General features: G+C 36.0%; 4 protein-coding genes across 11 annotated transcripts; 2 read left to right on the forward strand and 2 right to left on the reverse strand.

The window, feature by feature from the left end:
• Positions 1-94: 94 nt before the first annotated feature.
• Positions 95-3821, reverse strand: LOC121791635 (probable beta-1,4-xylosyltransferase IRX10L). Its single transcript, XM_042189506.1, has 4 exons — positions 3542-3821; positions 1582-1970; positions 1194-1435; positions 95-836 (listed from the first exon to the last, which is right to left on the reverse strand). The coding sequence occupies exons 1-4, from the start codon at positions 3645-3647 to the stop codon at positions 323-325; spliced, it is 1251 nt and encodes a 416-aa protein (XP_042045440.1). The 5' UTR covers positions 3648-3821; the 3' UTR covers positions 95-322.
• A 5311-nt stretch (positions 3822-9132) lies between these two features.
• LOC121791630 (phosphatidylinositol transfer protein 3-like) lies at positions 9133-12295 on the forward strand. Its single transcript, XM_042189500.1, has 6 exons — positions 9133-9270; positions 11241-11535; positions 11600-11636; positions 11757-11880; positions 11975-12085; positions 12170-12295. Exons 1-6 carry the CDS (start codon positions 9133-9135, stop codon positions 12284-12286), a joined length of 822 nt encoding a protein of 273 aa, XP_042045434.1. The 3' UTR covers positions 12287-12295.
• LOC121791636 (pentatricopeptide repeat-containing protein At5g50990-like) lies at positions 11131-15841 on the reverse strand. Of its 8 annotated transcripts, XM_042189514.1 has the most exons (5): positions 15647-15841; positions 12531-14846; positions 12365-12392; positions 12096-12282; positions 11131-11863 (listed from the first exon to the last, which is right to left on the reverse strand). In XM_042189514.1, exons 1-2 carry the CDS (start codon positions 15765-15767, stop codon positions 13330-13332), a joined length of 1638 nt encoding a protein of 545 aa, XP_042045448.1. In that variant the 5' UTR covers positions 15768-15841; the 3' UTR covers positions 11131-11863; positions 12096-12282; positions 12365-12392; positions 12531-13329. The 8 variants fall into 8 exon arrangements, with proteins under 8 accessions (XP_042045448.1, XP_042045442.1, XP_042045445.1 ...); XM_042189508.1 differs by having other exon boundaries at positions 12096-12392; XM_042189511.1 differs by having other exon boundaries at positions 12365-14846.
• A 4467-nt stretch (positions 15842-20308) lies between these two features.
• Positions 20309-22429, forward strand: LOC121791634 (floricaula protein-like). The gene is made up of 3 exons (XM_042189505.1): positions 20309-20757; positions 21002-21297; positions 21896-22429. Exons 1-3 carry the CDS (start codon positions 20409-20411, stop codon positions 22259-22261), a joined length of 1011 nt encoding a protein of 336 aa, XP_042045439.1. The 5' UTR covers positions 20309-20408; the 3' UTR covers positions 22262-22429.
• The last annotated feature ends 356 nt before the right edge of the window (positions 22430-22785 follow it).

Here is a 22785-nt window from a genome sequence, read left to right on the forward strand (position 1 = left end):
ATTAGATCCCAGAATTCTACTGAAAATTAATCTCATGATGTAATATATCATAGCTCAAACAGTTAAAAGTTGAAGAAAAGTCAAACAGCTTACAAGTTACAACTGATAATGCCAGCTGCCTCCATACCAGATGAAAATCTTCAGTGCCCTAACACCAGTTTGAAGTAAAAACTAATTGTACATCAAAAGCTGCAGTCTCTAAAACAAACCAACAACAGCTACATCAAGATTTGAACTTGAATGGGAAATTTACATTAATCAATACATTTGATGGGAAATGGATTTGATACAGGTGAGTTTGAACATATGACAAGAAGACTAGCTACCAAGGTTTAAGGTCACCCACAGGTCCTGCAGTCCAGTTTAATATGCTCTCACCACTTCTCAAGTAAATACTCCTGTCATGAGGCAACTTACGAGCGAGCCCGTTCAATATCTGATGGAAGGCATCCCGTGCCTGAGCAGGATGTGGAAACAACATCGCCTGTTTCATAGATGGATTGGCTAGTACTCTTTGCTTCCTTAGTATCTCTTCAATTGGAATCGAGGTTAGTATTGTATCCAGCTTAGGGACATCCTTCTCTGCTACAAAAATACCAATATCTTCCCATGGAATTGCATCAGCAAAAGGTAAGACAATGTCATCAGCTATGATAACAGGGATGCAGCCAAACACAACTGCTTCAACCAGTCTAGGACTCCATGGGGCCCATCCGAGCGGGCAAAGACAGAAGATAGCTCTCTGCATGTCTTCGTAATATGTAGTTGGGTGTTCCGTGGAGATATCAAAGAGGGGATTGTCCTTAAAGTTCTCCCACACTGATGCTCGCGCACCTCTGCAATATCCAAAGCAAATTTAGTTAACATGTCAGTTTTTGGGCTATCCATTATTTCCGAAATTTGGGAATGCGAGAGTGTAGATGTGTGCCATCACTCAAACGGACTAGATACTCGACTATGTAAAAGAGACTTCAGTAATCAGATATTGTGTGTCTCTACTCTGCTTCAGGGTTTATTTATGGTGCTCATTGGGCTATAATAATCTACTAAATAAGATCTTTCCTCTTTCGTAAAGTACATTATATAAATCAAACAACAAGTGAGTTTTTTAAGCATCGAGTACAAGAACAGTACCAGTATAATATGAGAACGAACAGCATATTACATCAACTATGCAGGTTAATGAAACATACCTTGCATAATAACCACCTTCTGGGTCATTCCCAACATCATAAAACAAACCTCGGAAGTAAACAAAGATGGATCTAGGAGTGCTAGGAGAAATTAGATGAGCCTGCATTTTCTGTGGAGGGGCATATGGGGGGATTATGATTGATCCATCCTTTAAGCAAACATGGTTACGCTGTCCAAACGTCTGAACCAAGGTAGCACGTTGGAGCAACGGAAGGATTCCTCTCTCAATAGCTTTCTCTTCCTACAGAACATATAGTACATTCAATCAGAAAATATCTGAATTCCAAAGAGCGTTATCTGTAAAAGATTTTGTATCATCCATGCATGTAAATTGACAATGAGTGAGAACTCTGTGATTTTAATTGATCCAGAGACCATGCGACTTACTAGATAGTGAAAGCACGCCGCAAAATCATGAGGCACAATAAAGAAGTGATCGGCTCCTTCAGTTGCGTTCCAATATGGCCAGTTAGAAGAGATCAGCTGTATAGCACTTCTCATCATACGAGGTGATTTGAATGGTAGTGGGAGGCCATTTGGTGTCAGGTCACAAGTTGCATACACAGGAGTGTAGAACCAGTCTGCTTCGTCAGGATTAAGAGTACGAACTGGACTCGACAAGAGAAAACGGTGCATAAAAATCTCTGCTGCAAACATATGGGTGAGGCATCTTGGGTCTTTCAGTAAAATCTTTTTGTTGTATTTGCTAGGAAGCTCATAAACAAAAACTTTTAATCTTCCAACAGGATCATCTTCCAGTACATCACCGGCACTCCCTAAAATATGAAAATGCAACAAAAAATGCATGAGTTGCATAATTTAAATCTTGCAGCAAAACCAGATTGCTTGACATTCCTACATCATCCTTATATTCTAACCTATCTGCTGAAACAAGATAATGATTGGATTTTCCACCTAGTTTCCCTTTTCCAAGGAATAGTAATGTAGTAGTAGAAAACTTAGTGAAAGTTATATAAAATCAAGTGCTTAAAAGTTAAAATCTTCCTTGACGCCTATGGTTGCCAAGCAATAAGCACTTTGACTGTTTTGCACCAGATGAAGCCAAGGGCATGAGGTGTAGAGACATTAAGATATTAGCATTTCTTTAACTTCATGTTTCGTCCATCTAAATTATTAGCCCTGTGAGATTCAACTAACAAACCACGCACAAGGAAGTAGTTAGTGTGAACAGAACAAGGAAAAAGTTTTATTTTGTTTTGTAACTTTGTTTTTCTTTTTGTCTTTCCAGGGAAAATTAAACAGACTGAGTGTAAGCATCTAGATAGATGATAAACTCAAGAAGGCAAACAATGCACAATGTCTAAGAGGTTCACACATGCATCACACTATTAAGAGTGATGGAAGGAAATCATATATATGCACTTATAAAAGGTACCACGGCCGGATATAGCATATAAAAGAGATAAAATTTAAGGCTCCATAATAGCTATTACCAAATTTGAGAGAGGATCATTTTATACATATATTTCAGTAGTAGGACAACCAAAGTAATAATTTAAGTTACTCCTGAAACATGCATTTGTCAAAGTTTAAGATACATCTTAAATTTCAGCTTAAGCGAGCTGTCCCATGTCGAGTTCCCCTAAAAATATCTTTATTGAACCACGTTGAAGAGGATTTATAATTTTATATGACCATATAGTGAGTCAATATCAATCTCATTAAACATTTACTAATTACAGAGTGGGAGGATAAGCTAAATCATGCTTCTACTTGAGATAGCACCATCCGTCAAGCTACCTAGGAAAACAAAAAACTTCCGCAGTAACCCTGATAGCTAAAAAAGATAAGCTTGCAACCTGATCTTGTTATCTTTCAGCACAAACCGTCATTGGAAAACAAAACTAGTGCTGTGATGGAGCATGATTTGAACTGTATCATTTTCAACTTATTGAAGAAGATGCAAAGCTTTAATTACATTACTAAGTAACTTGTTGTCATTTTATTGAAGAAGATGCAACATAACTGAAACTCCACAACTAGCTAAGCCTCTAACTAAGTAGAGTAAAACACTGCAAGCTCTAATTGATTGTCCAATGCGAAAAGGAAATTACATCTTCATTAAGCAACAAACATAAAAGCTTCTTGATATGAAGAATCTGCATAACTTTTTTGGTACTAGGATGTTTTATTAATTGATTTCAATCCAATCGCATCACATCACATCACATAGACCACATCAGAGCGGAAACCGACCTACCATTCAAAGGCAAACACCAGAATTAGGGTAAAGATTCAGCATCATATCTCAACACAAAATTGCAAATAGGGTTTGAGGTGAAGCGATCGATTATGCAGCAGTGGAGATACAGAAAGAGATCCTTACCGGAGATTCTCTCAGTTTTCTGGGCTCTGTGAAACTTGAAAGCTCCAATCCTCCAAAAGGTTGAAAAACAAAGAAGCAAAGCAAATACCAATCTCCGTTTCCTCATTTTTAAATCTCCCCTGTCTTGAACGAATCAATGCCCTTCTGCCTCCAAAGAAGCAGAAGACTGCGTCGATGAACAAATAAAAGAGAACTCAAAACTCCGATTTGTGGAACTCAAACATATCCGCAGCTCCACTGCTGTTACCACTCTGTAACTAATCTGTAAATTACCGTAAAACACTTCAATTTATTTTGCCAATGAGCTGCTGACTGCTGTCTCATTGCACATATTTTAGATATCTCATTCAAAATAACATATTTCAAAAAAATTTAAAAAAAAATTACTTTATTAATTTTATTCTGTATATTTCTTTAATTCATTGAACAACATATATTCTATTAAGATATAGCAGAATTTTATATGTAAATGAGAGAGAATAAAAAAATGCGATTACCATTAAACTGCAAGCGGTAGATTTCAGAATCGACTGTATACCATGGATCCAGTTAAAATTAAGCAAGTCTAGACACCATCTGTAAAACAATGGACATATCGTCTATCAGAAATTAAGGAAACCGAACGTTTGTTTTTTATTAAATGATGATTTTTCCATCATTAAATTTTTTTTGGTTGTGTAAAACTTGTCCCAAAAGTAAAATCATGTATTGATATCAAATTCAATAAAAAAAAGACATGAAGTTGTCATAATATTGCTAGTCTACAATATTTGGACATGTAAGTTTCAAATTTCATCCTTTTTCTTTTTGAGATGTCATTCTAATTTTATCAGTCAGTGTGTCCCAATCAAATGCGTTGGTTTTTAGACGTCAATTCAAGAAAAAGAGGTTAAGATTCAAATTTTAATACTAGTATTCAAAGACAGGGATTTTGGCACCCAATATCATGAAACTTTAAAAAAGTTGGATTTTTTCCATGAACTTTGAAATTGACAAATAATATCACGAACTTTATCCCGAGTTTGTTATTCCTCATCATTGAAAAAATTCCGGCTATATTAATAGATTGAAGAACAAATTTGGAGGATGTGCTTTAAGAAAAACTATTCTCAAAGATTGAAAATCTTGAAGTTGTTGTCGAGAAATTACAAAAAAAAAATCTTTATTGTGATATTATTTGCAGTAATTTTTTTATTGGTGTGAAATAACAAACTTGAGATAAAGTTCGTGATATTATTTGACAATTTCAAAGTCAGTGGGAAAAAACACAACCTTTTGAAAGTTTCATAATATTAGACGTGGATATCCCTTAAAGATATTGTAGTGGACTACTTAATTAGCTCGAACCAGATACCGGCAGGCTGAGTAAATTGGGCCAACTAATAATTCTAGATTTTTCCATTTAATTAGTACTCCGTATTCAATTTAAGTGATCAATATTTTCTAAAATGAATACCACATTACATGCTTTGAATTAGATGAGTAGATCAGATCTTGACTGACATCCGATTGGAAAAAAGTACTAATATATATTGAATTATTATTATTATAATTATATATAATAATGACAAAGCCATTAAATTCGTCAACTGCACAATCTTCTATCTAGACGTCACCACGGTTCCGGAACCGGCGGTTCACGGTTCGGAACCGCCGGTTCCGGTTCAATAAATTGATGAACCTGAACCGGCCCGGCCAAGGTGTGGCGGTTCCGGTTCGTGAACCGTGGAACCGCCGGTTCAAGTGAACCGTGGAACCGCCGGTGATTGGCCGGTTCCGGGCCGGTTCCGGGCCGGTTCGGCGGGTTCGGCGGTTCGTTTTGATTTTTTTTTTTTTTTTTTTTTTTTTGCATTTTGTAAATTGTAATTCAAGTTTAAAATGTAAAAAAACTTGCGTAAATAACATTAGAATGAAGCGATGTACAAATGTAATTTTATTGATACAAATTACAACTTCAAAATTACAAATTACAACTTTAAAATTACAAATTACAAGTTAAAATTTACAAATTACAACATAAAAATTAGAAATTACAACTTCAAAATTATAAATTACAAAAGACTTAAAGTCTTCATTACAATTTACAAAATTACATATTCGAAATAAAGGGGAGAAAAAAGAAATAAAGGAAAAGGACTTGAGCTCAACTTAAATTTAAACTTAAATTTAAAATTTAAGTTGAAATATAAGTTGAGATGCCTACGTATCCTCAATGCTCAATTGCATTTTGGAATCAAAGTCCACGTAGTTCTCTTACCTTGCTTACCTATTTGGCTTGATCGGAAGTATTGGCGCCTACTCTTCTTCGTCGGGGAAGTAGTCTTGGTCGGGTTGTACTACTAGTTTGTCCCAATCCGGTTCTTGGTCTCTAATTTCGGCGGAGCACCAATCATCAAGTAACATGGTGGCTTCCATGTTTTGTCCGGTGAGCCTACTTCTTCGGTCGTCCAAGACGTTGCCTCCAACACTAAAGGCGGACTCGACGGCGACAGTGGAAGCCGGAACCGAAAAGATCTCCTTGGCCATTGATGCAAGGATGGGAAAATCTTTCTCGTGTGAAGACCACCAATCTAGGACGTCGATTTGTTGGGGAACGGGACCTCCTTCTTCCTCATTGAATGAAAAGTGTGAGTCTAAATATAAATCTAACTAACTTACCGAATGTGCCGTCCTTCCTCCGCTGCTGAAGGCGTATAGGTCCGCCAATTGGGATTGGGTGTCGGGGTCATCAACTTGGAAGAAGCCAAAGTTCTGTGTTTGACGGGGGGGTCTAGGTCGAACTTGGTGGGTAGTGTTGTACTTGACTTCGTAATCGTGAAAGAGAGACCGCAAGTCGAACTCAAAATTTCTTTGGAGGCTTGGGAGGTGGGGGAGGTTTATTTGGAATGTTTGGGCAAGGTTTATGTAGTTGTCGTCGTCGTCAGTTTGCAAAGCTCAGAGTGGTTCAAGATCAATAGAAGCTAAACTGTTGTAATAAAATTCTAAAATTTTGAAAGTACCAACTAGTTTCCACTTTGGATCCAAAACTTTGGCAAGCAAAAACACTGTTGGGATCTCATTGAAATACTTGAGCCATTTTTCAACCATGTAATATAAAACACACATAAGCTCAAGATTGTTTGCGGAATTTTTCATTGCAGTTTTAAAACCAAGTGATATGATCATGCAATGTTCTAAAACACGAACGGATGTGCAATAATACACACCCGATAACTCCATAGTGGCACTTCGAAAATTTTTGAATAATTTAAATAAACTCAGGCTTTGTTCCCAACAAGAAGATGTTAGATATAAATCATCAACAGGGTAAGTTCTATAAAAATCAACTAAATAGTCTATATGCTCCATTGTAGATTGCAACATGTCATATGTAGAGTTCCATCTAGTAGAAACGTCTAAAGTAAACTTTGTGTACCTTATTTTCTTCGAGTGGCAATACTTCTTCCACGCCTTGCCAATTTGAGGCTTCCAGTGGATCAAGGATACAGCTGTAGTAATAGGATGTGCAATAATACACACCCGATAACTCCATAGTGGCACTTCGAAAATTTTTGAATAATTTAAATAAACTCAGGCTTTGTTCCCAACAAGAAGATGTTAGATATAAATCATCAACAGGGTAAGTTCTATAAAAATCAACTAAATAGTCTATATGCTCCATTGTAGATTGCAACATGTCATATGTAGAGTTCCATCTAGTAGAAACGTCTAAAGTAAACTTTGTGTACCTTATTTTCTTCGAGTGGCAATACTTCTTCCACGCCTTGCGGTGTTGGCGGTTGCGTTATCAAAACCAACCGAAAATATCTTGTTGCATAACTCATACTCATTCAAAACTTGAATAATTAAAGAAGCAATTGCTTGTGCGGTGTGTGGGGAAGGAAATTGTCTAAAACCAATCAAACGTTTATTTAAAGACCAACTATTGTCTATAAAATGACAAGACCGCATTTCGATCTTCTTCCTCCTACGAGAATTATACACATTAAAACATATCATATAACATATTAAAACATATTAAAACTTACTAAAACATATTAAAACATATAAAACTTACTAAAACATATTAAAACTTACTAAAACATATTAAAACATATTAAAACATATTAACATATTAAAACTTACTAAAACATATTAAAACTTATAACATATAAATCAAAGGAAGGACCACGCTGAGGCATTCCACAATAGGCCATCTTGCACAAGGATATAAGAAAAGGCGGTAGTCCGCACATAATCTTTTTCCGAGCAAGTATACCAAATGGTGCTCTCAAATTAAAGACTTATCATATAACATATTAAAACATATTAAAACTTACTAAAACATATTAAAACATATAAAACTTACTAAAACATATTAAAACATATTAAAACATATTAACATATTAAAACTTACTAAAACATATTAAAACTTATAACATATAAATCAAAGGAAGGACGACGCTGAGGCATTCCACAATAGGCCATCTTGCACAAGGATATAAGAAAAGGCGGTAGTCCGCACATAATCTTTTTCCGAGCAAGTATACCAAATAGTGCTCTCAAATTAAAGACTTATCATATAACATATTAAAACATATTAAAACTTACTAACATATTAAAACTTATATCATATAACATAATAAAACATATTAAAAAACTACTAACATATTAAAACTTATTATAACATATTAACATAGTAAAACATTTTATTTAGAAGTTTAGAACTTACTTGTAATCGAAGAGCGGCTCGCCTTCCCACCTCCTCCGCAACTTGTGCTCTAGAAGGGGCACGACGACGACGAGAGTCACTTTGATCTTGGGCAATTCCCTTGCCCCGATCACCACCACGACGAGATGAAGACATGATATTATGGAAATTGGAAGTAGAGAATAAAGAGTAGTGTTTATGTGATATTAACGTAAACAAGAACAACGTGAGTAAATTATGAGCGCAAATAACGTAAACAACTTGAGAGAAAGAGGATGGAGAATAGAGAAATTGAGATTGAGAGAGAAATTCTTATCAACACAAGAATGGGGTAAGTAGAAAATGAAGATGAGGGGGGTATTTATAGGGGAAAAATGTGATTAAAAAAAGAAAAAAAAAAAGAAAAAATTTCAAATTTTTGAAATCCGGCGGAACCGCCGGTTTACCGCCGGAACCGCCGGTTTACTCGTTGAACCGCCGGTTTTTTGTCAGAAACCGCCGGTTTCGTCAACGGTTTTCTGACAAAAACCGGCGGTTTCTGACCCGGTTTCTGAAAAGGCTACGTCTAGGCCGGTGGTAGCCTGAAAAGGTGTCGGAACCGGCGAACCGCCGGTTCGGAACCGCCGGTTACGGTTCGCAAATTTCATGAACCTGAACCGGCCCGTCGGAACCGCCGGTTCCGGTCACGGTTCGGAACCGCCGCCGACGGTTCCGGTTCCGGTTCGGAACCGCCGGTGACGGTTCCGGGCCGGTTCAGCCGGGCCGGTTCGGTTTGGTGATGTCTACTTCTATCCATCTATCTTGGTCTATATATTCAATAGCAACTACATTTCCACAGAGAAGTATTAGTTTTTCTTTTGGACAAGAATTTGGTTAAAAAATTAATTATATGGCATGTGCGATGGAAGAAGACAAGGATGTTTTTCATTCTCCAGAAAAAACAATGGAAGATAGAGATGAAAAGGTTGATGATGAAGACGAAAAGCAGAAGCTTGAGCTTATGCGAGCAGCTCTCCAAATGAAAATTCCCTCCTTCAAGGTACATTAGATTTATGTTTGTTCATATATAAAAGAACAATATTATGTGATTTTTTAGTTGCATATGGTTTGAGCTCTAAGTGGCAATTGTAAAGATAAAAGTATTGAATATATTTTCCGTATTATAAATTATTTGACAGAATTATTAATTAAAATTAAAGATACTTAATATTGATTATAGTTAGGATTTTTATATCACTGGAGAGGTGGTATGCAAAATTCATTAGTACCAAATAAGATATTAAATGTTATAGATTTATTTTACACTCTAAACACTTGTGCAAAAGGGGATTAGAGGATCGATCTATGTCTTTGGGTATGAATCAACATTAAATCCTTTGGTCATCTGTCCCACTTATTGAGGTCCTTACAAATTAGCACGGAGAATAGTTACTAGGTCTGCTAATGAATACCCCTGGTAATTAAAAAAAATTAATTGTGCAAAACGAAATATGGGTATAATATAGGACGAACAAGAGGCTTACTTGTAGTATTTATTTCCTAGATGTTTGGAAAGAGAAAAATATAGTATAAAAATGATCTACCAATATTAGTACAATGTATGACTAGTTGCAGCAATATCACATTTTAGCCACTTGTGTGGAGGCCACCGAATTAATATGATAAAGTTAAGAATAATTGATGTTTTTAAACTAGTACTATATTTTAGTTTTTTTTTGTCAATTTTCATAACTTTTAAAATTAATATAAAATTATAAATTTTAATTTCCAATTATCTCATAATAATTAAAATTGAATTAATATGACAAAATCAAATATTATATGACCACAAAAATATCATTTTAGATATATTGCCGCCTTTTAATTAACATTCAATATATATATATAACGCTATTTTGTTTTCTAGCATATTTGATTTTATCATATTAGTTTCAATTTTGATTGTAGTACAATTGAAAAAACAAAAAAATTATGATTTTGTTATCTAGTTTCAAAAGTTATGGAATTGATAAGAAAATAATAAAACTTTGTTATTTAAATGACAACTGTTCCTGTAAATTATGAAAAATAAAAACTAGCTATTTGAAATGAACTTATACATATCAGTTTCGAAGTAGCTTGTGAGGATTGGATCACCTATTTATTTTGCTCTATCGTCTTCTAAATTTCTTCATTGGGGTTTTGCTAGCTAGCTTACCCTTTAGTCACTTCTAAGTAATTGTTTCAGATTATCGAAAAATTAAGTTATCCATAAATATATGGAATACACCCAAAATTTGATTTTTATAGCCTTTTATTCATAAATACATGAATTTTTATTTTTTAGGAATTTGTTGTGAGCGAATTTCTTTGACCAATAAACCAAATTTTCTAGAAATTTGTATCATTGATCTTTTATGATCAGCTACTATCATAAAAGAACTATTATTAGGATTTACGAAGAAGCATTATCAAAACAAAAACGTATAATTGTATACATGAAGAAACGCAATCATAAAAAAGTTTAACATTCATTCACTGTGGCGGATAGTATACGCCCTTCAAAATTGTTCATATACGCTGATATTTTATATTTGAATTTCATAGTTTTTTCCAAATGTCTTTTAATAAGTTCCACTTAAATCTTGAAAATTTCTGCACATATATTTTTGGATCTCTTAAGATGAATTATTAGCTTCCCCCTTTATATACTGACATAGAAATGAATGTTGGCTAACATTTTTATAATCAGACCGAGCCGGCCCAATTCGATCGATTTAATCACAAACATACATTTGGTGGTAATTTGAACGTCATATACAGATATGGGATCAACTAGAAATTAACTTTCCCCCTAAAGTAATTAAAGAAAAACAATTTGTGAATAAAAGTTAAAACAATTGATCTTGCAAAATGAATAGGTAATCAAGACTTTCACATGTGATAAGCTTGTAATGACAGAATAGATGATACAAAAATGCAAATTAATTTATGATCGATAGAGCTTGTAATGCAATTAAATCATGGCAGTTGCAAGATGCAAGCAGTAAATGTGATAAGCTGCAGGATGTAGACCAGCTAACGCTGAGAAGGTTTCTCCGCGCACGCGATCTGGACGTGGAGAAGGGATCGGCAATGCTAATCAAGTGCTTATGCTGGAGACAATCCTTCGTTCCAAAGGGTTTCATTTCAGAATCGGAGGTGCCAAATGAGTTTGCTCAGAACAAGATGTTTCTGCAGGGAACAGATAAGAAAGGCCGCCCGATTTCCCTGGTCTTTGGTTCTAGACATCTTCCCAGGAAAGGAGGCCTTGAGGAATTCAAGCGTGCGTCTTGCTTCTTCTTACTCTTCAACTATTCGTTTCTGACATGCCGTGGTTCAATTTCTAGGTTTCTTGGTGTTTTCCCTTGATAAGCTGTGTCAAAGGTGCTGCATTTTTCCATCACACAATGAGTTAGATTGACTGATGGTGCAAGTTTCAAAATCACACATAGGCATATGAATTCTTTTGTAGTGGAAAAATAATCAACACCGCAAGTGCTAAAGTCTGTTTCTTGAAAGCAGGATTCCTGATGGAGTGGAGAAGTTCACGATCATCGGAGACCTGCATGGATATGGATTCTGTAACAGCGACTTGCGTGCAAACCTTGCAGCTATTACCATTTTACAGGTTAGAGAGTTTACCAGTTAACATGTCAAACCGATATACATAGCCGTTGATAAACAGAAGAATAATTCTTCCTAATACTGATCTTTCAACACAGGAATACTACCCGGAAAGGCTAGGGAAACTCTTCATTGTTCACGCACCATATATATTTATGACGATGTGGAAGCTTGTCTACCCATTTATCGACAAAAAAACAAGGAAGAAGGTGAGAGTACCTGTTTTTACTGAAAGCTTCTTCTACTGCATAGTGCATAGTGCGGTCATTTGATTTGGTGTCCCATTGTACAAGGTCGTGTTTGTTGATGATAAGAGACTGCATGAGACTCTGCTGGAGGAAATAGACGAAAACCAGCTGCCGGAGATCTATGGAGGCAAACTGCAGCTAGTTCCAATTCAAAATGCCTAGTTGATCACGATGCATCCCAGATCACAAATTATGTAATTCATACTTGGTACATGGCTGTATCGACTATCGATAGAGTACCTTTGATGTTGTTTTCCAGCTTCCTTTGCTACTCCAAAAACAAAAAAAGTAGCAAGTATATGTCAGAATGGTATTGTAAACTGAGTAATTGGCATTGTATGCACAACTACATATCTACTTGGACATCCGGACACTGACTTAAATAAGACCAGGAATCTGACTTTACCTTGTAGTAAATGCTAAGTATGATGTTGTATGGATTAATACAGGTGAGACAAAAGCTAATTGCTTTTTTAAACAATGAAGAAGGCTGTCCGGAAGTCTTACATGGAACATAAAACCACAAAGAGCAATCTAGATCGATACTAAACAAATGCAGATTGCATCTTCAGCGACATTTAAGATTCCTATTAAACAATTAAGATCCGCCAGACACAAAAATAGTATGGCATTTGGTAAGAGATCTCTTCTTGTTCTGTCAGAAATAAGACTATTCCATAAGGTTACAAGTGCCAGGGTGGCAGAAAAGTCTTCACTCATAAACTTCAAACTACACAAGAAGGAGAGTTTCGGACAGAAGTATGTTGTTCATGGCAGACCCTGTATCCTGCATTAGCAGGATGGGTCTGGGGATAAACAAATTTATTGTAACCATTCATTTATTCATCAGTCTTGTTGGTCACAGTATGAAGTACTACAGTTTGCAATTACTGTAAATTTATTTTCTTCAGTGACGACCACATTTCCTACTTATGAGAAGTTCATTCCGCTCTTTCTGATATATGCTCAAGACCTACAAACATTTCATTGAGCTCCAACAGTGACATGCTTATCATAGATTCTCCAACTGTTGCCATGGTTGGTGGTCCTAGTTGCAGCAGCCATCACATAACCAACGAATGGTCCTTAACTACATAGTTTACAAATTATACTAGAGTACCACATCTGATGACCACTGTGGTCTCCGTTTTCCCTCATATGCATAATTGGAAACAGCAGGGCTGACTTACAACATTAAATATTAGCTACCAATAGTCTCCACAGGAACAGGAGCCCATTTCAAACCGATGAAATCGAATTCTATCCCTCACTGTGATTACTCTATGCAGTACCTTCGATACAATTTTAATCCAACAGTGGCAATCGAGACAGGTACGCAGGTTTTTAGAAATTGAGATTTCAGTTCCAGGACTGGATTTTAGGATAGAAAAGGCCAAAGCTAGTTTTTCACTGTGATAGTTCAAGTTTTCTTCTTTCTCTTCCTCTGATATATCCATCAAAACTAAGTCTGGTGCAGGGACATATCCTTCCATTCTAGAGCGATGGGATAAAGCTTCTAATACTCTGTATATTGGTTCAGTGTCTGGGTGTGACCTATCACCTGCCTTGAAGTAGTGAATGGCACCATGCAATTCAACCCAACTTTTTCCGACACTCTTATGAACTCTCTTCTTATTCATGGAGTACCTTACAGTTTCCGCATTATCCCATTCCTTAGCCGAGCAATAAATATTCGACAACAGAACATAATCTCCACTAGAGAGATGCTTCATTTTGCCAACAGCAAATTCACCCCACGCAGAGTTCTTGTGAGTTCTACAAGCACTAAGCAGAGTCCTCCATATAACCACATCAGGCTCCATTGGCATTTCACTAATAATAGTATTAGCTTCTTCTAGAAGTCCAGCCCGTCCAAACAGGTCAACCATTGCTCCATAATGCTCAAGTTGTGGTTGAATTGAGAAATCCTTCTTCATCATATCAAAATACTTGCGACCTTGTTGAACAAGACCACAGTGGCTGCATGCTGTGATGATTCCAATGAATGTTACAGGATCAGGTGTAATATTATCCCCTTTCATGGCCGAGAACACTGAAATTGCATCTGCAGCAAGACCATGCATTGCTAATCCATTTATCATTGAATTCCAAATCGAAACATCAGTTTTATCAGCAGTGTCGAATATAGATTTTGCGGTTTCAATTCTTCCACATCTTGAATACAAGTCCACCAGGGCAGATGACAATATGTAATTAAGTTCAATCCTTCTCTCCCTCATTAGACCATGCACATACTTTCCATGGTTAAGAGCGCCAAGCTTTGAGCATGCAGTTAACACAGAAGCAAAAGTATATCCATCCGGGTCAATATTTGCTACAAGCATCTCTTCGAACATACCTATTGCTTCCACAAACAATCCGCTTCTTATGTAACCTCCAATTATTAAGTTCCATGTCACCACATCTCGAATGGGTAACACGTCAAACACTTTCTTGGCAGTATCAATTTCCCCATTCTTCACAAAACTGTCAATCAACAGATTGGCAGCGTTCACATTAGAACTCCTTGAACATATTTCAGTGATCAGTTGGTGAGCATATTTGGGTTTGTCACAAGCTGCATATGCCTTAATCAAACTGGACAAAAGTGAGGGGCACATTTCATATCCTTGTTTTAAGATTTTACCGTGCACAGTAGTTGCAGTTCTGATACTGGATGTAAGCTTGCATGATTCAAGAATGCAGAAAAGGGTTTGATCATCTGAAGAAATTGTAAGAAAAAAGTAAAATAATCACTTTCAGAGCTTAGACAAGCTGCAAGGTATTGTGCTCTTTCAAGTTGAGCAAATGGAATTATAGATAACTAGTATACATGAAACAAGTTACAATAAGTAACGAAAATCACTATATATATTATTATCATACCAAAGAATGTTATACTGAGCTCTCAACCCAAATGGGACACACATGTAATGAAATACTATACTCTTGTGAATTAAAGTAGGCAAATACTAACAGGGGCTGCAGTTCACATCTTACAAAATCCATGCCACTACCAAAACACAAAATATCAAACCGGATTTCCAAATTTCAAGTTTTTAAAAAATTTCAGCATAAACCACAACAAGATTGCATAGGTAACTTCTCGAAATTTCCTGGTGGGTATATAAGTCAGATCAGCATATCCACTTCAACATAGCTAGATCATCTCAAATCAGGATGATTACTAGTATTCAAGTCCATAGCTTTAATTACTTTGATAAAAGGAGAAATGAACAAAAAAGAGAGAGGCTATCTGCCAATAATTCTAATTACTACAAAATAAAATAAAGGTCTCGTTCAAGTATCTTTGTTCTACTAGGAAATTAGCCAATTCAAATAGGCTCACTACTGATAAATCCGGAATAGGCTCACCCAACCGACTAGTATATGCAACTTATGAAATTTGAATAATATATCCACCATTTTCACATAATCAGAATAAGCAAAAGTAGTATGTATAATTCAAAATAAAATAAAATAAAATCAAAAGGCGAAATACAAAAGTAGGAAGAGAACAACCTGTGGATGGATAAAGGGTTTGAGGAGAAGCGGAAATGGAGTAAGAATTAGGGCTGAAAATGGCGGCATATCCCCGACGGAATGGGCGCATTAGAGAATGTGATCTCCTCACAACTTCCATTCTACCGAATTATTTAATTCATAATCGTGATTGCCGCTTCCCGCCGAAAATCGGAGAAAGAAAAGAACGCTCAAACTTAGATTTGGAGGAGAGAGAATTACGAATAGACGAAGAGACAGCTTTTATTCTTTACTGGATCGAAATAGTTGGATCCCAAAATATGTAAACAAAGCCCAGCCCACATCTAATATAAGCATGCTATTTTCTTTTTCTACAATCAAATTTTATTTTTAACAAAAAACATAAACTTTAGAAATTTCTACTTCTTTTTCCTAAATGAGAAATCAAAAAATAAGTATATTATAGCAATCAAAATTTATTGGACTGAATTATTATTATCAGATTCACCGATAACAACCCAATTCGTATGATTTGTCACCACTAGTTGCTCTTCTTCCCAAGCTCCCACTTCTCTTGTCTCAAACTCATTCAATCACTCAAAATGAATTAGATCTAATCTAATAAACTCATCTGATTGTAATGTTGTAATTTCAGGAAACTCGTGTGCTGGCAGCCTGTAGCTTGATGTTCAACAAAAAAATGAACTAGTCGTATTCGTTTTTTTTGATATTCCAACTAAGTTGAGTCATTTTCCTTTTTGACTAAAAACAAAATATTTAATTACTCTTACTTCTAACACCTACTTTACTCTCTCTTTATCTTTCATAGAGTACTTTATTTATCTCTCCTACTTTTAATATAATTTTTTAATTTTTGTGCCCAAAAATTATGTCTCAACTTAATTGGAACGAATGAAGTACGGTAAATAATAGAACGGCATTTATTATGCAAAGAGGAACAAAGTCACCCCACGGCATATATGATTGAATACCATAATTTTATTCGTTCATATATCCAACTTTAATAACAAAATGACGGAAGCATGATTTTAATAGTGGGGTCCAAATTAGAGACTGGGAAAAATACTAAAATACCGCCCTTATCATACTGAAAAAATACCGAATTTTCGGTACAGTATAATATTTTATCGAAAGATTTAGGTAAGGTAATGGTACGAATTTTCATATACTGCGGTATATCGCGACATACCGATATTCGATATATACTCTAAATTAAGGTATATACGGTAAAATATAAATATAATTATATATAAAATATATTTTATATATTTTTAAATTATAAAATCTATTGTGAAATATAAATATAATTATAAATAAATTATGTTTGATATATTTATTAAATTATAAAATATAAATAATATTCTAAAAGTCAAATATTCTATTTTCATTGATTTTGAAAGTTAGGTATACCGCAAAAGTACGGTATACCGAATTTCGATACGGTATTACTGAAAATGAGGTAAGGTATCGGTAGACTTGTCCAAGGTTTACCGAACCGTCGGTTAAAACCGTAACCGTAACCGCCGGTTACGGTTTCGAACCGAAACCGTGAGAATTTACCCAAACTGAAACCGTCCCAAGGAAGATGACCCCTTCCTTGGGAGGCACGAGATTTTATGCAACTTTATTTTGTGTGTTAAGTGGAGAGAGTAAAGTAAGAGAGATGGAATAAAGTAGAGAGAAAGAGTATTTCCATTTTTAGTAATGAGTCATCTTGGTTGGGACAAACCAAAAAAAAAGTGGGTCATCTTCAATGGGACGGAGGGAGTATATGCATATTTATGGGGCTAAGAATTACTCAATTTTTTATTATTAGCTTATAAAAAACATTCCTTTGTAATCTAGAAAAACAATATTTACCTAATAGGAAAATAAACATGAAAATCAGAAAAAAAAATTGATTTGATTAATAAACAAATGAATTAACTAAGCATCTAACTAGTGATGGAAAATCATAAATGGAAATCTAAGAAAAGAAATATTTACCTAAATAGGAAAATAAACATGAAAATCAGAAAAAATTGTTTAATAAACAAATGAATTTATCTAGGCATCTAACTAGTTATGGAAAAACATAGTAAATGGAAATCCAAGTAATAAAATAAATAGCTATGGTAGAAAAAGAAGGCGCCGAGTGTGGGTTGCATGTCATATTACAAACCGTTTGCGCTAAATAGTCATTTGAAAACTTTAGTTAGTACTCTTTTATCTTACAAGAATATGCACTCTTTTCTTTTTAGCACGTCCCACAATATGTATTTTCTAATTTTATAAATTTCTTTCATTTTAATAAGGTGAGACCAATTCTCCAAAAATGAATAGTACTCCTCATTACAAATTTATACTCCGTAAGTAGTGATTCGTAGGATCTATGTATTTTGATGGCAACAATTCAATAGTTAAAATAAGTGATAAAATAGAAAATTGAATTAGATACTACTATATCAGATCGTTTGTTAAGTCCGAGGTGGAAGAAAATAGATATCAGCAATTGAATACAGAGGATGCAATAGACCGTTATCATAACTATGTTACCTAGCTTGACCCATCTTGTTTAAGGATAATCTCCCCTGCAAAAGCTGGATTCAAATTTGCTGCCTAGACTTATGTAAAAGTTAAATCTATTTTGGCGTTTTATATACGTATATTCATATCGTGCATGTACAAGCTTTAAAGATATACTCCATCCCTACACAAAAATAGTTCAATTTATGGATGACCTGAGCTTTAATGAAAAATTTGTAAAGTGAAAGACAAACAGAAGAAAAATTAGATAAGATAGGAGAGGGATGAGAAAAAGTAAGAGAGAAGGAGCAAAGCATTGGGTAAATTATGAGAGAAAGTTTTCATTGTTGAAAAATAAGACTATTTTTCGTGGACACTTCAAAATGGCAAACGAAGACTATTTTTTTGTGGACGGACGGAGGAGTATATGTTTTACCTATGAATTGGCTGCAAAGGAAAACTAAATATAGATATATGTAGGTTCTCATGAAAACTAAATAAAACTAAATACTACAAATATAACTTTCATTTTTTGTAATAGTAGTAGTGTAGAATGAGTAATAAGAGCACCCGCAACGCGTCAAGCGGGTGTCTCGTATCTCTTCCATCCGAGACGAGACGGCAGTATATGAAGTAGGAATATGTGATAGAAAGAAATAAAGAATGGTAAGATGCATGGGTTGTAGGGAGGAATAAGAAGAAGGGGGGCCAGTTGTTGGCTTCTTCACTGTCTTGTTGGCTGATAACAATTCTGACTTTCTTTTGTACTCTGTCTGCTATCACGTTGCCAAGGAATAGTAATTCTTAAATGTGCCTTTTGTATTTAACATCCCTCCTCTTTCAATATGCCAGCCACAATCTCACTGTTTTTCATTTTTATTCACATTTGAAATATGGGTGTGAAAACGGTGCTTGTGAGAAAACTGAAAACTTACCTAGTGTAGTGCATGAACTAAACTATTAAATTCAAATCGAACACTGGAGTAGTAATTAAGTTTTTCAAACATCTATGTAAATTTGCCGAAATATTTTGATTACTTTTCTTATTTATATATCAAGCCTTCTAATTTGCGGAAATATTTTGATTAGTCTATTTTACCAATGATTTGTGTTTTGCACCACTAACAAAGAATCATGTACTTGGCTATACATGTTAGGGTTTAGGTTTCACTGCTTATGACATACTCCTACTATATTCAACCTTTGTGCATGAGCACACACACCACTATCAAGTGCTATCAACATATTTTTTCTCTAGGATAAGGCCTCCTAAACGACTAATTAACAAGATCATTAAATTTACAAATTACTATTAAGTTAAAGGAATATAATTATGAAATGAATCTTTATTTTCATTTTTATGTACTTAGTAATTAATTAGTAAAATTTAATGGTCTTGATAACAATTTATGACGTACTAGAACAAAAGAAATGCGGGGGTGGATTAAATGTGAAGGGGTCATATATTGCTGATTTATATTATGCAACTTTATAGTACATTGGTAAAATTTAGAAATGTTGAGACCATCCTCAATAGCAAAACAACTTGTTACATGTATATTTCAATCAATTACACGTGCATATAAGATTTAAATTTAAAGGAAGCATCCAAGAAAAAAAGCGATGAGGATTAGTAGAGACTAGAGAGAGAGAGATAAATGACAACACAAAAGATGCATGGAGTGATCAAGTACATTATGTGTGAAGAGAATAATTACAGCAAGGACAATTTCACTTATAGTATGCAGTAGGCTATGCACATTGAATCACACCTTTCAACCAGCCAATACAACAGTGCTCACTGCTACAGTACAGTGTTTCATCAGATCATGCAAACCCCAGAAATAAAGCACTTTCCTATTCACTTATTCCTACTACTACCACAAACAATAAAACTCAAATGCTCCCAAACTATAATGCATGCTTGCAAATTTAACTCAGATTTTTCCAATAATGTTACAAGTCCAATTATATTCAATTTTAATTATAAATTGTTTAGCTCAATATTGAACAGTTGTTTAGTTCTTTGCTTTTTTGTTATAATAAATTAACCGAAATTTTAAGACCGCGCGCGTCAGTAAAACACACTCAAATTTGCTCTCTAATATTTTAATATAGTTTTTTTAAAAAATCCCATTCGTTAGCACTTTAAATGAAGTAGTACTAAGATTTTCAAGGGAAAGTAAAGAAGAGAAGTTTAAAAGGGGTGTCCTCTCCCTACACCCCAACCACAAACCTCCAACTCCAACTATAGCTATCACCATATCATCAAGAAATGGACCCTGATGGTTTCTCGGCGAGTATGTTCAAGTGGGGCGGTCTCACCCCTCCTCCTCCTCCTCCTCCTCCGCGGGAGCTGGGCGGGTTGGAGGAGCTTTTCCAAGCGTACGGGATACGCTATTTCACAGCTGCTAAGATAGCCGAGCTTGGTTTCACCGTCAACACTCTCTTGGACATGCGAGACGAGGAGCTTGACGACATGATGAACAGCCTCTGCCAAATTTTCCGCTGGGACCTCCTCGTCGGCGAGAGATACGGCATCCGTGCTGCCGTCAGGGCCGAGCGCCGCCGCCACCTCCTCTCCGCCGACGCGTCCCACGTTCTCGACGCGCTTTCCCAAGAAGGTCGGGTCCTTTTTTTTTTTTTTTTTGAAAACTATATTAGAAATGGGTCACTTGCCACTTAAAAGGCCTTATAAGGGGAAAGTTATCCATACTTATATAGATGAGCTAGGATCATTATCAAAGGAAAATATTTAGGAGTTTTAACAAAAACCCTCATTTTTGTCTTAACTTGATAATGATCTGTTTTATGACTATGGTTGCATGTGCATGAAGAAAATAATATGTGGCTTTGGGTGGGGTGTAGGTTTATCGGAGGAGAAGGAGGCGGCAGGGAGCGGAGTGTGGGAGATGGTGGTGGCGAAGCAGAGGCGGAGGTCGAGGATGGAGTCGATGGATGAGGACGACGCGGATGAGACCGGGGACGATGGAGGGAATGAGCGGCAGAGGGAGCACCCTTTTATCGTGACGGAGCCGGGGGAGGTGGCGCGTGGGAAAAAGAACGGCCTCGATTACTTATTCCATCTGTATGAGCAATGCCGCGATTTCTTGATCCAAGTCCAAAACATAGCCAAGGACGGAGGAGAAAAGTGTCCCACCAAGGTAACTCATGAATAACTTTTCAATCAATTCATGCTCCAATTAATTATCATTGTTGTTGCTATTTTATTAAGCCTGGTTTTTGATTAAAAATGTTGGTATGTAGGTAGAATGGAGTCGTATTTTAAATTAGAGAAAAAGAATTAGTAGTACAAGGTTGGGAGTAATAAAAAATTGATAATATTGTGGAAGTGAGAAATAAGTTTAGGATTGGGCTTAGGGAAAAAGGGCTGATTAAGTCAGGTTGCAGAAGCAGGTGTCCACATGAGAACTCGACAGGTTGCGTACGAAACTGCTGGGCCTCTCTGCAACAAAAATAAAAGGGCCCAAACAAGAATCAATTCAATGCACATCAATCCATAAAACGCAGATTACTGACACCTGTTTCTCTCTCTATCATTGAAAATCATAACCCTTCCCATTCCCCCCTAGGGTTATACAGTCATAATAATTGAAAACATAGAAAATGTAATCTGATTAAACATAAAAAAAAATCATAAAAATATAAATATAATGTGTGGTCAAAAACGTTTCATAAATAAAAGTGGACTAATTTCAAGGGACAGACTAAAATGACAAAAATAAACTTTATGACTGGCAGGTGACAAATCAAGTGTTCCGGTATGCGAAGAAGGCGGGAGCCAACTACATCAACAAGCCGAAGATGCGGCACTACGTCCACTGCTACGCGCTGCACTGCCTGGACGAGGAGACGTCGAATGCGCTGCGTCGCGCATTCAAGGAGCGCGGGGAGAATGTGGGGGCGTGGAGGCAAGCGTGTTACAAGCCGTTGGTTGCGGTTGCAGCGAGGCAGGGATGGGACATCGACGCAATCTTCAATGCTCATCCTCGCCTCTCCATTTGGTATGTCCCCACCAAGCTCCGCCAGCTCTGCCACGCCGAGAGAAGCAGCGCCGCCGCATCCAGCTCCATCACCGCCGCCGGAGTCGATCATCTCCCCTTCTAGCTAGTAGTAGTATTTATTACTACTACATTTTCTGCCTGAGGTTTGCTTGCTTCATATTTTCGAAATTGCAGATTATTAGTAATGCAATCCACTTAAATTAGTTAATCAGTTATTCCCAATCCCAAACTCCCATTCCAGTTATATGTATGCAATCGGTGATGCCTATAATGCCGCACTTAATTATTCAACTTACAAATATCCCAAAGAGCATCTACAGTGGGATGGATGTTTCGGCGGACATCCAGATGGACTTCCCAAAAACACCTCCTGCCACGTCATAAGGACATCCCACTGCACAATGACGGACATCCCCAAGGATATCCCGACGGACATCCATAATAATAAAAATGCACAAATTCACCAAATTAAACAATTTACGGAATTAAAATTCGACACGAATACGGATGGAGAAAGTGCAATGATAATTTCATTAAATAAAAAATAAAAAAAGTACATTTCAACAAAAAAAGTCTAAACAAATTACATTATAAATATCAACGACGACCCTTCCACGTCCATAGCTC

Source organism: Salvia splendens, unplaced genomic scaffold (genome assembly GCF_004379255.2).
Source record: "Salvia splendens isolate huo1 unplaced genomic scaffold, SspV2 ctg86, whole genome shotgun sequence".
NCBI lineage: Eukaryota > Viridiplantae > Streptophyta > Magnoliopsida > Lamiales > Lamiaceae > Salvia > Salvia splendens.

Bases quoted from the DNA above. Each gene is read 5' to 3' on its own strand.
- LOC121791635 (XM_042189506.1), bottom strand. From the start codon at position 3,647: ATGAGGAAACGGAGATTGGTATTTGCTTTGCTTCTTTGTTTTTCAACC. The intron at 1,436-1,581 runs GTAAGTCGCATG...TATGTTCTGTAG, and splicing joins CGGCGTGCTTTCACTATCTA to GAAGAGAAAGCTATTGAGAG. The intron at 837-1,193 runs GTATGTTTCATT...TGGATATTGCAG, and splicing joins GAAGGTGGTTATTATGCAAG to AGGTGCGCGAGCATCAGTGT.
- LOC121791630 (XM_042189500.1), top strand. From the start codon at position 9,133: ATGGAAGAAGACAAGGATGTTTTTCATTCTCCAGAAAAAACAATGGAA. The intron at 9,271-11,240 runs GTACATTAGATT...AAATCATGGCAG, and splicing joins TGAAAATTCCCTCCTTCAAG to TTGCAAGATGCAAGCAGTAA. The intron at 12,086-12,169 runs GTGAGAGTACCT...CCATTGTACAAG, and splicing joins ACAAAAAAACAAGGAAGAAG to GTCGTGTTTGTTGATGATAA.
- LOC121791636 (XM_042189514.1), bottom strand. From the start codon at position 15,767: ATGGAAGTTGTGAGGAGATCACATTCTCTAATGCGCCCATTCCGTCGG. The intron at 14,847-15,646 runs GTTGTTCTCTTC...CAATTTCTTCAG, and splicing joins AACCCTTTATCCATCCACAG to ATGATCAAACCCTTTTCTGC.
- LOC121791634 (XM_042189505.1), top strand. From the start codon at position 20,409: ATGGACCCTGATGGTTTCTCGGCGAGTATGTTCAAGTGGGGCGGTCTC. The intron at 20,758-21,001 runs GTCGGGTCCTTT...GGTGGGGTGTAG, and splicing joins CGACGCGCTTTCCCAAGAAG to GTTTATCGGAGGAGAAGGAG. The intron at 21,298-21,895 runs GTAACTCATGAA...TATGACTGGCAG, and splicing joins GAGAAAAGTGTCCCACCAAG to GTGACAAATCAAGTGTTCCG.